The sequence below is a fragment of the Tenrec ecaudatus genome, chromosome 6 (genome assembly GCF_050624435.1).
Source record: "Tenrec ecaudatus isolate mTenEca1 chromosome 6, mTenEca1.hap1, whole genome shotgun sequence".
NCBI classification, from domain to species: Eukaryota; Metazoa; Chordata; class Mammalia; order Afrosoricida; family Tenrecidae; genus Tenrec; species Tenrec ecaudatus.
Genome location: NC_134535.1, coordinates 75,333,871 through 75,346,046, shown reverse-complemented (window position 1 = coordinate 75,346,046; position 12,176 = coordinate 75,333,871). Strand labels below are relative to the sequence as shown.

Sequence of the window (12,176 nt, the reverse complement as noted above, 5' to 3'; positions counted from 1 at the left end):
GGTAGGAAGGAAATAAGGGGCCAAGCTACCTGACCGTCGACGGCGGTGACTTCACTTTCCTGAACCGCCATCACTCCCTGAAGGAGGCCTGATGGGTGCAGTGGGCTGAGTGAGGGTTGGCCTGCAAACTGAGTGGTTGGCAGTTCGAACCCACCAGCCCCTACAAGGAAGGTTAAGACAGCTCCTGCAAACATTCCATCTCTGGAAACCCTGTGAGTCAACGGGATGGCAGTGGAACTGGTTTGGCATGCACCCTTCAAAAGAGCGCTTGTGTGGATTGTGATGAGAGTTGTGCGAGCCCCCCCCCATAAAATGATTTTCAAAAGTAAAATCATAAGAAAAAAGAGCACTTGTTTCCTTACTGAAGGTCAAATGACGGCCGAACATGATAGTGAGACAAAAGGAAAGTAAAAGGAAATCGAGCAAAGAACCAGGGGCCAAGAACAGAGATCTAAATACAGGCATGTACATATGTTAATATATATAACAATAGAGAAATAGATCTATGTACATCTATAAGTTTAGTATTAAGGTAGCAGACAGACATTGGGCTTCAAGTACTCCCTCAATGCAAGAACATTTTGTTCTAATAACCTAGTATTCCATGAAGCCCACCTTCCCAACCCGATCACTGAAGACAAAGCAGGTACATAAGCAAATGTGAAGAAAGCTGATGGTGCCTCCGGCTATCAAAAGATACAGCGTCTGGGGTCTTAAAGGGTTAAAGATAAACAAAGGGCTATCTAGCTCAGAAGCAACAACCCCACATGGAAGAAGCACACTAGCCTGTTTGATCGTGTTTACGAGGTGCTGAAGGGATCGGGTATCAGACATCAAAGAACAAAAAATTGTATCATTGTGAATGAGGGAGTGCAGAGTGGAGACCCAAAGTACATCTGTAGAAAATCGGACACCCCCTTACAGAAATGTCACAAGGAAGAGACTAATCAGGGTGCACCGTTAGAACACTCAACTTTCCTCTACTTCTTGATTGCTCTCCCCCACCCACTACCATGAACCCAATTCTACCTTGCAAATCCGACTAGATCAGAATATGTACATGGGGACAGATAAGACCTGGAAACACGGAATCCAGGGCAGGTGAACCCTTCATGAACAATATTGAGAGTAGTATCAATACCAGGAGGGTGTGGGGAGAGGGGGGATCTGATCACAAGGATCCTACCTATAACCCCCTCCCAGGGGATGAACAGAAAAGTGGGTGAAGGGAGACAGTGGTCGGTGTAGGACATGAAAACAATAATTTATTAATTATCAAGGGTTTGGGAGGGAGGAAGGGTGGGGGAAATGAGCTGATTCTAAGGGCTCAAGTAAAACATGTTTTGAGACTGATGATGGCAACAAATGTACAAATGTGTTTGACACATGGATGGCTGTATGGATTGTGATGAGTTGTACGAGCCCCCAATAAATGATTTTTCAAAAGCACTGGTGGAGCTGTGGATAAAGCGTTGGGCTTCTAACTGCAAGGTAGACAGTTCAAACTTAGCAGCAACTCTGAGGGAAAGGGTGAAGGATGAGGCTGTTGACCTCTGGAAATTTATAACCTTGGAAACCCACTAGAGTAGTTATATACTCTGTCCTATAGAAGCATCATGGGTCACAATCAACTGCGTGGCAGTGGTTTTTATACACTCTTTAAGGAACCTGGTGGCTCAATGGTTAAACACCTGACTGCTAACTGGAAAGTCGGCAGCTTGAACTCACCCAGAAGTTACTTGGGAAAAAAGACTGGCATTGAGGAAGATTTATCAGTCTTTATCGATGCTCTGATAAAGACTGTTGTGACAGACTCCCAGTGACCCTATGTGACAGGAGAATTGCCTCAAGATTTCCTTGGCTGTTATCTTGATGGGAATATGTCACCAGATCTGTCCTCCCACTAGAAAGCTCCATGGCACAGTTCTGTGCTGTCACATGGAGTCACTAGGAATAGAAACGCCTGGAAGCACACAGGGCAGAACTACCCTCTCTTATAAGGTCACGAGGAGTCACGATTGACTCAATGGCAGGGAGATTTTTTTGAGGGGTGAGGGGTTGAGGGTACCTCATAATATCTACCTTTTAGAATTTTTACTATATTAAAATCGTGCTTACTAGGAATTTCAATGTCAGTGAATTAATATTAATGATGGAAGAACAACTCAGCAAGGGAGGAATGAAAGTGGTTGTACAACTCAAGAGAATGTATTCAAGGCTGGGGGTGGGGTGGCGGTGGGGGTGGGGAAGGGAAGGCCACTGGACTGTCCAGTAGAATTGGCAGCTGGGTTTTTGTTGTGTACAAGGGGGCTTAATAAAGTTTGTGGAAAGTGGCATTAAAGATATATTCTCAAGAAAAGCAATAAAAGATTCAAAAACATAAATGAAAACAACATGCTTCTTAAAAGCTCAGTTCTCCCAGGAAGACTTGCTAAGTTAACAGAGTCTCCTCTCCAACTCACTGCCATTGAGCCCATTCTACCGCACAGCCACCTTACAGGACAGAATAAAACTGCCCTTTAGGGTTCGGAGACTAAGTCTTTATGGAGGTGGACAGTTGCATCTTTCTTCCACAGAACAGCTGGTGGGTTCGAATGTCTAAACCTTGCGTCTCCCTACTCCAATGACTCCACCAGCGCTCCCTCCAGGCCCTTTCTCTCTGGCTCGGTCTCCTTACCACCCACTGCGTGTACACCACTACAATCTGCTTTCAACTGCACACCTTTGTTTCCTCTTGTCCATCTTCACGACACACAGGTGCCCAGAATTTTCAGAACAAATTTAAACTTACTCGTAACCGTTCAACTTCCTTTCTTACTTCCCAAGATGAGTGTAAATGACTTTGTTTCGTTTGAAGGAGAGAAGGATTTTGAGTCCCTGCCAAGGGCAAGGTAGACCTTAAGTTCTTTGTAGTTCTAGCAGAACAGGACATGGGAACAGGGCACTTGGTATTGGATAATGAGGAGCGAGGATGGTGATGAAGGCGGAACTGAAGGTAGCTGGGATCAGCTGTTGGACACATTGGTTGCCTCGAGGGACTATTAGGTCGGATGGGTCTTGCCGGAAGGACTAAGCTGGGGCATGGCCCAGAGGATGAGGAGGAGGGGAATACACGAACTCTATTGCCAAAAATAGCTCTTGGTAACCTGAGGAATTGGTCAGGGGTTGCGCTTGGGTCACGTGCCTCAGCCTGGCACAAGGATGGAGGTGAACAAGGAGGTTGCCAGCCAGGTTTTCTGGGCAGCTGGGCAGAGGAGGAAGGGCTACAAGAGTTATTTTTAATATTATTCAGCACACAGAAAGATGCTTTTCCAGCAGGGAAAGTAAGAGATATGATAGGTAGGAATCACATACTTCCAGGACTCAGGGAAACCCACAAGTGGGAGCTGGGGAATTCCGGCTGGAATTGGCGGCAAAGCACTGTTATTTGCACTGCCCACTGGATTCAACTGCAGCATTCATTTCCTATTGGGGCATTCCAGACAGACACTTGCCCATCTCCAGCCTCAGTTTTCATGTTCCACCAGTGTGGACTGAGGACTAATTATTGTGACCGATTTGTTAATGATCAGGAACAAGATTTAAGGATGTTAAAAACAACAACAAATGAAGGTTGGCTTTGGTGGTGCAGTCAAGAGCTAAGCTGCCAACCCAAAGCTCGGCAGTTTGAACCCACCCAGCAACTCGGTGGGAGAAAGAGGGTCTGCTCTCGTAAAATGACAGCCTAGAAGACCCTATGGGACATTTCACTCTGTCACATGGGGGGGGGGGGTTGGGTTGCCGAGCTGAGTCAACATTTAGTTGACAGCACCACCACTGCCACCATCTTTGTGAAACTTGTCAGCTAGTAGACGTATAGACATGTCATGTGTGTGTCCAGAGTAATGTTGTGTAAAAGCTATGAAAGTCACGGCCCTTTGGCAAAGATGTAAAGCACTGCATGGTAGGGGGTGGGTTTCCTTCAGGGGCCTTCCTGGAGGAGGGGTGTTTCAGTGAAGGACAACATGGACGCAGCATGGCAGGGGAGTGGCAGGACACTGGTTATTTCAAGCACAGGGTATGAACTGGGAAAGATTTAAATGGCAGTAATTAGCTCATCTAATTAATTATGGGGGCAAGCCAATTGGCTCAGCAGGCTGACTGTCCTTCGGGGATTCTGCAGCAGTTAACTCGGTTAAGGCAGAGGGTTAATGAGGTCGCAGTTCGGTCCTGGATCCCAGTTAATTTCAGCCAGGCCCATACGCTCCGCGAAGCAGCTGCCTTACATGTGTGAGCCTTTAGTCCGAAGGGCAGGGCCAGGCAAGAGAGTGGGGATGGAGAGAATCAATCTGCCCCTCAAGGTGACATGCCCGACGGAAGGTGGCTTCAGATGAGCACCTTTGACTTGGAAGCCGATAAGCTACTCTGGTGATGGTGGTGAGAGGGAACAGGTCTGACATGCCCTCCCAGACTGCCGAGGGCAAAAGAAGGCAGGTCATTTCCTATCTTGGGGCTTCTTAACTTCTCAGTAGTAGGCAGAAGAAAATAGGACGGAAGGAAAGGTCATACTTCTTGAGCTAGCAGCAACTGACATGGAGGAGGCATGAGAGATGGTGTATGACGACTCATCAGCAAACAAAAAGGTTGGTGGTTTGAACCCACTCAGTGGGCTCTGTGAGTGGTGGTGGTTAGGTGCCGTGGAGTTGGCTACAGCGACACACGCACGCTCTGTGCCACAGACCAAAACACTGCCCGGTCCTGGGCCATGGTCACAATTGTCCCTGTGCCAGTGCCCACGGGGAAACCACTGTGTCAATCCATCCCCTTGAGAGCCTTCCTCTCCTTTGCTGCCCCTCCATTTTACCAAGCATGGTGTCCTTCTCCAGGGACTCGCCTCTCCTGACAACATGTCCAAAGTATGTAGGACAAAGGCTTGCCATTTTCACCTCTAAGGAGCACTCTGGCTGTACTTTCCCCAACATATTGGCTTGTCCTTTTTAGCAGCTCATGGTACCTGCTACGTTCTTCTCCGGTTCTGTGGGAGACCTGTCGAAAAGGACTCCGTGGCACCCAACAACCACAGATCCTGGGTTTCTCAGTGCTGGTCCCCCACTCCCTTTTGATGTTTTCTCCCCTGGCCCCAATTTTATTTTCTCCTTGATCAGGGAAAGCAAAACAGTAGAGTAAAAGTGCATGGCTTAGGTTCCTGCCCAAGGGGCCTTCCCTTTCATCCCGTGCAGTTTTCCAGGGAACAGAGTTCTCTCCCCGTATGATAACTCCCAGTGCTCCCACATCAGTTTCTTCCCTCTGCTCTTGAAAGTGAAAACTGCAAAGGCAAAGAGGTAAAGCGTCAGCACTGTCGGGTCTACAGGGACGCATTGGGCTGTGATGAATGTGATGACGGCTGTCAGCGTGCAGAGGATGACCGCACACTGTGACCAGCCAGCCCACGAAGTCGCCTCTGGGCCTCTGCATCGGGTCTCACGACCACAGACGAGCCAGGGAGTTTGCCTGGTGAGGTCGTGGCCCGGACTGTCTTAGGGCTGTCGGTACAACGGAAGGACACCCGCCCGGTCGGTCCTGCGCCATCTCCGCTAGGTTTGGGTGACTGCGGCAGTCACTACGTGAACTGGTGCAGGTCGAGGGTCTTCCCCCTCGACGCTGACCCTCCACCAAGCCCGATGCCCCTTTGCGAGGACTGGTCCTCCGTGGTAACGCGTACGAACGCCGAGCGCAAGTGTCCGCCGCCTCTCGCTTCGAAGGGGAATCCGGGCTGCGGCTCCGCGCCCGCCGGCGATGTGAAACTACAGCTCCCGACAAGCTGCTCTGCGCCCCGACTTCCTCCCTCTCCTCCTCCCGAACCATGGCAACGGGTGACGTGGGGATACCGGGTGCTGCGGGAGCAGCGGTCGCGACTTCAGTTCTAGCGGACCCGGGCGGCCTGGCGGGCGGGCGGGCGGGCGCGGGGCGAGCGGAGCTGCACCCCCCTCCGCCGGAAGCTCGGGCGCCGGACCCCCGGCGGCTGCGCCCCGCCGCCCACTGCCCTGGAGGGAGGCGGGCCCGCGGGCTCTGCGCGCAGGGCCGAGCGAGGGCACCCATGGCCTGGGCCAGCGCGCGGCGGCTCCCGGCGGGGACACGCGCGGCCGCCCAGCGCTGCCGCGGCCCCCCCCCGCGCCCGGCCCCGCCCCCGGGCCCTCCGCGACCAATGAGGTGAGAGGGAGGCGCGGGCGCGGGTGTCCTTGCCGGCGGGGAGCGGTCGCGCGGAGCCTTCCAGCTCCGCGCCGAGGGCTGGAGCCGCGGGATGCCGGCGCGGCGGTGCGCGGGCGGCTTTGCCCTCGGGTTTGGAATAGCGCTTTGGAGACGTCTTGGCTAGTTAGACCGGGGGGAGGGGTCCCTGGGCTGGGCGCCCACCCACCTCTTGAGCCCGGGTAACGACAGGGTGGGAGGGACCCCAGGGACCGTGGTGTTCCAGAGGACCCGAGCTTGTCCTCAGCCGCCCTCGACCTTTCGTACTCGTGACTGCCTGGCCAGCGGAGCCTGGCGGGATGCAGCAAGTGCCAGGGTGAAGCTCTCCGGACGCCCTTCCTCGGGGATGTCGGGGATGCGCCCCTGGCCCCAGCATTGGACAGGGGAAGAATTCGAGAATGACCAAGTTGCCCTCTTTTCTGATTGGTTTTAGGTGTCTGACCTCCTGCAGCCTTTTGCCCCGGGCTGCACAGATCTTGGCTTCAGAGGGTGGCGTACCTCCCAGCCGATCCTTCATGGGCTTCACTGCCCCCTTCACCAACAAGCGAAAGGCCTACTCGGAGCGTAGGATCATGGGGTGAGCATCTTCCTGTCCTGCACTCCTTCCCTACGGCCAACCAAGCTGAAACATCAGGGCAGCTTTAGGGAGCAGGACTGGCCCCTGACCACTCATTTTCCAGCTCTATCCTCTCAGCCTTCCTTCCAATCTTTAATTCCCCCTTCTTAGTTGCTATGCATCTGTATTAAATGAAACATGGCTAATGTTGAGTTAAAAAATGAAAACTTGATTCTGACTTCTAGGGACCCTATAGAACTTCCCCATGGTTTTCAAAGCCATAAAATCTTGATGGGAACAAACACATTCTTCTCCCAAAGCTGCTGGGCTCGAACTGAGGGAGTTTCCCAGTATCAGCCAAGCACATGTTGGGAGTCGGATTACAGGGTAGGATTTCTCTGGTGACCCGGCTTGATGTGCTGTGAGCACTACATTGAACACTTGCTGTTTGCTAGAAGCTAGACATTTTATGCAGATCTTTTAACCCTCCCAATAAACCAATGATCAGGTTGTCTTACTTTCACTTTGTAGATGAGGAAATGGAGACAAATAGTTTCCCTCAGGTCACACTGTTAGAGCTGAGATCACAGCCTGTTCTCCCCAGATAGTCCCCCTTAAGGTCAACATGAATGCAGAAGCAGTCTGTGAACGAGAGCATAGAAACTCAAAAACCCACTGCTGAGTCCATTGACTCCTGAGTTTCTGAGCCTCTTTCCGGGAGAAGAAAGCCTCCTCTTTCTCCCAAGGAGCTGGCTGGTGGCTAGCAGCACAATGTGTAACCACTATGCCACCAGGTGATATCAATATTGCTTGTCTGGTACCTGTAGCTCCTGTAGTTGCATGGTTCGTTGCACAGAGGTACGGGGCAATGTCCTGACCTGTGACTCCCTTTCCCCTAGATACTCAATGCAGGAAATGTTCGAGGTGGTGTCCAACGTGCAAGACTATCGAGAGTTTGTTCCCTGGTGTAAGAAGTCTTTGGTGGTATCCAGCCGTAAGGGGCACCTGAAGGCTCAACTGGAGGTTGGCTTCCCGCCTATCTTGGAACGCTATACCTCATCTGTTTCTATGGTAAAACCCCACATGGTCAAGGTAAGGCCTCTGAGGGAGGATCATGTTTGTGTGTTGTCTAGCATTGCTCACACTGAAGGGCTATTGTGTGTCAACTGCCCCTCAGTATTAGAAGGCAGATATATATATTCATACACATATATATCTACCTCCTCTTCACGTCCTATACTTAGCATAAGGTCAGTGGGTGGCATTAAATGGTTTGTGCTGGCCTACTAACCTAACGGTTGGCAGCTGAAACCCACCCTGTGGTGCTGTGTAAGAAACATCTAGTGATCTGCTTCCGTGAAGATTAAGGACAAGAAATCCTAATGGAGCAGAACATCTGGGGTAGCCATGAGTTGACATTGTCAAGTGTTTTAAAATGTACGTAGTATAAAAATATACTTTATTCCATTGTAACCTCTTCCAGGCTGTTTGCACTGACGGCAAACTCTTCAACCACTTAGAGACCATTTGGCGATTCAGCCCGGGAATTCCTGCATACCCCAGAACTTGCACTGTGGACTTTTCGGTGAGTCAGGAGACTGTGCAGCAAAGGGCTTGGGTTGGGCATGGGAGCAAAGCTGAAGTTCTGATGGGGTTATTCTTTAAGCATAGCTAGGACTTAGTATTTCCTAAGTCAATGATAGCAAGTTTCCACAAATCTCTGAGCTTGTATCCAACTTGCCCTGTGCTTAGCCCTAAATTGGGCTTTTGAGGGTACCTGAGGAAACTGGAGGGGAGGGGGTTGGGTATAGGCCCTGAGGAATAGCATCCTTGCGTTTGCCCAGTCTTGAAGAACTTCTGACTATTTCTTACCCATTCTCAGATTTCCTTTGAATTTCGTTCTCTGCTGCACTCCCAGCTGGCCACCATGTTTTTTGATGAGGTTGTCAAACAGAATGTTGCTGCCTTCGAGCGCCGGGCAGCCACCAAGTTTGGTCCAGAGACAGCCATCCCCCGTGAACTGATGCTTCATGAGGTGCACCAGACTTGAGGCAAAGGATTGTTCCTTTGCTTCTTGATGACCCCTCCCATTCAGTTCTCGTATTTATTTGGTTTAGTTCCGCTGCAGCCTGAGAGAGGAGTCTTCGGGTCATAGCAGCGCTCCTTTCTTGTCAATTCCCCAGAAACGGAGCTCTGGCCTGGCTGGGAATGGTGGGGAAAGGAAAAGGCAGTGGGTATGGAATGGGGACATGTCTAAAAAAGGCCCAGGCCCATCAGGAGAGCCCCATGGGCCTGCAGCCTTCTCACATGGAATTAGAATCAGGACTCCAAGGTTGTCTCTGGGCCCTGTCGGGGTGCCTCAGTGGCTCATCAGTTGGGGGACTGAATAAGCAGAGCTAGTTCCCTTTTCTTTGGCACAGGTATTGGGTGGTACATGACCTTTGCCCTGCCTTCGAGTCCAGGTTAAAAGGCAACCTGCCCCCGTAGCTTGAATGTCATGTAACTTAACTTTGAAGATTATGTCCATGCCATCTGGCTGGTAAAGCGTAAGGAACTTGCCATCAGTGCCTCAGGCCCAGGAGGGAAAAAGTACCGAAGAGGTCCCTTTGTACTCTTGGGTTGTACGGATTCTTCCAGTTGGCCTGAGTTTTTATAAGATTTCAATAAATTATGACAGTGTGCGTTCTGCTTTCTTGTACTGCTGCTTAGGGAATATTGTATGTAAGACCTGGGCAGTCATGGATTCCTTCCCCAGGGGAGTGAACGTACAGCAAGTTTGGACATCATGTCCCTGCTAACTTTAGTAGCACAATCTACAAGCCAGGACCTAGGACCTTCCCCCTTGCCCTATTTATAGACCTTTCAGAAGGTCAATTACTGCAGGAGCCTCAGGACAGAAGGTCTCAGGCCATCCATGTATCCAATGCCCAATAGACCACTCACCACCTGATATTGGGGGGTGAGGTGGGGTGCATGCTTAAGGGAGGCTGTAGACGATAGGCACACCATGAATTAATGAAGCCCTCTAGTGGCTCAGATCTGGAGCCAGCATTTTATCCCATTCTGTCCTCCGTACAGTTTGTTCCTTTCACCAGAGTCTTTGGATGAGTCGCATCAGCAGTTGTGAGGCTTTAGGCGTATTTCTGCCTTATGGCAAAATTAAGGAGGATGGTATGGCAGCTAAAATTCAAGGATTCCCAAATCCTAAAAAACCAAAGTCTCCTTTGGCGATCCAGAGAGCCCGGCCTCTGATTAGGATGAGCTCGATGAACTAACCTCAAGATGGACTCTCCCAGGTCTTATTTAATAGCATGTTCACAAATTGCTAATAAAAACATTTATTTTGCATTTTATACAGAACAACCTGAAGTCTGCAACAGGACAGTTACCCGGGGGTTTACAGACAGTGTGTCCATCTCAACAGCATGTTTCTGGGAACTGGGGACCCATACAAACACAGGCAGGAGTTGGGAGGGAGGCAGGGGACACGGCAGGAGTGTGTATCAGTCCTTTCTGAGAGAAAAGACAGCAGTTCAGCATTCTGAGTCACGGAACACCTGTGTCAATGGGGTTTTTAAAAGGAACACTCTGAGCTCTGGGGGCAGAGGCAGGAAGAGGACCTTGATAAATAAGATGGTAAGTTCTTGTGAAACGGGATGAGAAAGGAGGCTTATTATTTTTCATTGTCTCAGATCCAAGAGCTGTAATTCAGAGGGAACCATGTCCAGTTCCCTGCTCAAAACGTGACAGTTGCCCTAGGGCCAGGTCATGAAGACAGCACACTAGTCATTCCCAAGTCCCTGCTCTCTGCCCCACAACACAATAAACGGTGGCATATGTTCCAGAAGGGATGGACCACAGTAAGCACTGATAAAGTCAAATGACCAGGAGACACCAAAGGTCTGACAGTGGTATATAACCTGCTGATAGGGGTGTCTAGAAAGGGCCAAGAGGAGATGGCTAGCCCACCTTTAGCCAGAGGCACGGCAAGTGTGGAGAGTCTGAAAGGAGGCGAGTACTAAAGTAGTGGCAAATGGATCACCCCAAACACTGGGACCCAGTCACAAGTGCAATGACCTCTACGCTCACTGGTTAGCTTAGGAAATCACCATACTATGTCCAGCTAATCAACAGGTCTTGCTGGAGGTGTTTGTGTATGGGACAGAGTAATGGGTTTAGTATAGCTAATAATCCAACATGATTTTTATAGAAACAGAAGGGACAGAGCCCTAACTTGCCGGCAAACTGAGGGCTGGGCAGAGCAGAACCAAAAGTTCCAAAGGTGGCTGCAGAGTCTCTGTGACCAGCTTTGATCTGGGAAAAGGGGCCAGGTTCCCAACTCTAGAGGTGGCAGGACGCCAGCCTGAACCTTATCACATGCATTAGTCGTCCTGGTGAGCCGACAGCTGATGGGCACCTCAGACTGGGTAGGGGATAGGATCTGGTTAGAGGAGTAGAGGTCACTGTTTCATTTCTTAAAGTCTTAATTTATATTTAACTTCAAACTTTTTTTATCAGTGCCTTAGAAAACAATCTTAAATCTTTAAAGGCCCCTCAAATAAAAGTATACTTTTTAAACATTCCCTCACTTCCGGTAATCACTTTTTCCTTCCACTCCAGGTTTACCCTGACTTAGACTCCACCAACTTCAGCAGACCATCCGTGCTCATGGACTTGGGCCTCTCTAGAGGGAAACCTAGGGCGCGGCTCCAGATGAGCTGTGCCAGTACTCCCAGTGCTCGCGACACCCCAAACAGGACTGTGTAGTAGTTCATCTCCGTCATGCCATAGTACTGTAAGGTAGAAGGAAAAAAAAATGTTTTAATTAAGGTTCCAAGGTAGGCACGCAGGTCAGGGTGGTGGTGACTAGACTTTCTTTCCCCCTTTCATCCAGAGGCAGCCTTAAACACACAGGGGCTTTAAAAAGTTCACAGAAAAATGGAGTGAAAAGATTTAGAGTTTTTTGAAGCCGCCTGGTAGCAAGGACACCAACACTGGGCATTATAGAGGTTTGGATTCTGAAAAAATCAGAGACTACCCCTCCATAGGCAACTTCACCAAAAGTATAAGGGAGAGGTCTAAGAATTCGTGGTCCGCCCGGTAGTTGGCTGGTAGAGAATAGGGTTTGGTAGCAATTGTAAGGTAAGTGGGAAAGAAGAACTCACCTGAAGCAGTACCCCACTGTGAGCATCTACATTGGGCCAGGGGTTCTTGGCCTTGCCCTGCTCTAAGAGGACATTGGGCACAATCTTATACAGCTGAGCAACCAGCTTAAACATGGGATCATTAGGCAGGTGTTTCAGCGCAAACTCTCGCTGACAGGTATATCGCGGGTCAGTCTTCCGTAGTACTGCGTGGCCATAGCCTGGCACAACCTGAAAATGATGGAAGAGAG

The 12,176-nt window shown here is 50.2% G+C and overlaps 2 protein-coding genes across 2 annotated transcripts in view; one reads left to right on the top strand and one right to left on the bottom strand.

Annotated features, from left to right (window-relative positions):
• The first annotated feature begins 5,919 nt into the window (after window positions 1–5,919).
• On the top strand, window positions 5,920–9,462 carry COQ10A (coenzyme Q10A). The gene is made up of 5 exons (XM_075551481.1): window positions 5,920–6,189; window positions 6,659–6,802; window positions 7,681–7,873; window positions 8,265–8,366; window positions 8,664–9,462. Exons 1-5 carry the CDS (start codon window positions 6,077–6,079, stop codon window positions 8,829–8,831), a joined length of 720 nt encoding a protein of 239 aa, XP_075407596.1. The 5' UTR covers window positions 5,920–6,076; the 3' UTR covers window positions 8,832–9,462.
• Window positions 9,463–10,103: 641 nt separating this feature from the next.
• CS (citrate synthase) overlaps window positions 10,104–12,176 on the bottom strand; it is a 32,643-nt gene continuing 30,570 nt past the window's right edge. Inside the window, exons 10-11 of the mRNA XM_075551480.1 lie at window positions 11,947–12,156; window positions 10,104–11,574 (exon numbers count right to left, since the gene is read on the bottom strand). Coding sequence (XP_075407595.1) covers window positions 11,404–11,574; window positions 11,947–12,156 — 381 coding nt within the window. The 3' untranslated portion in view covers window positions 10,104–11,403. The remainder of the gene's footprint in view (window positions 11,575–11,946; window positions 12,157–12,176) is intronic.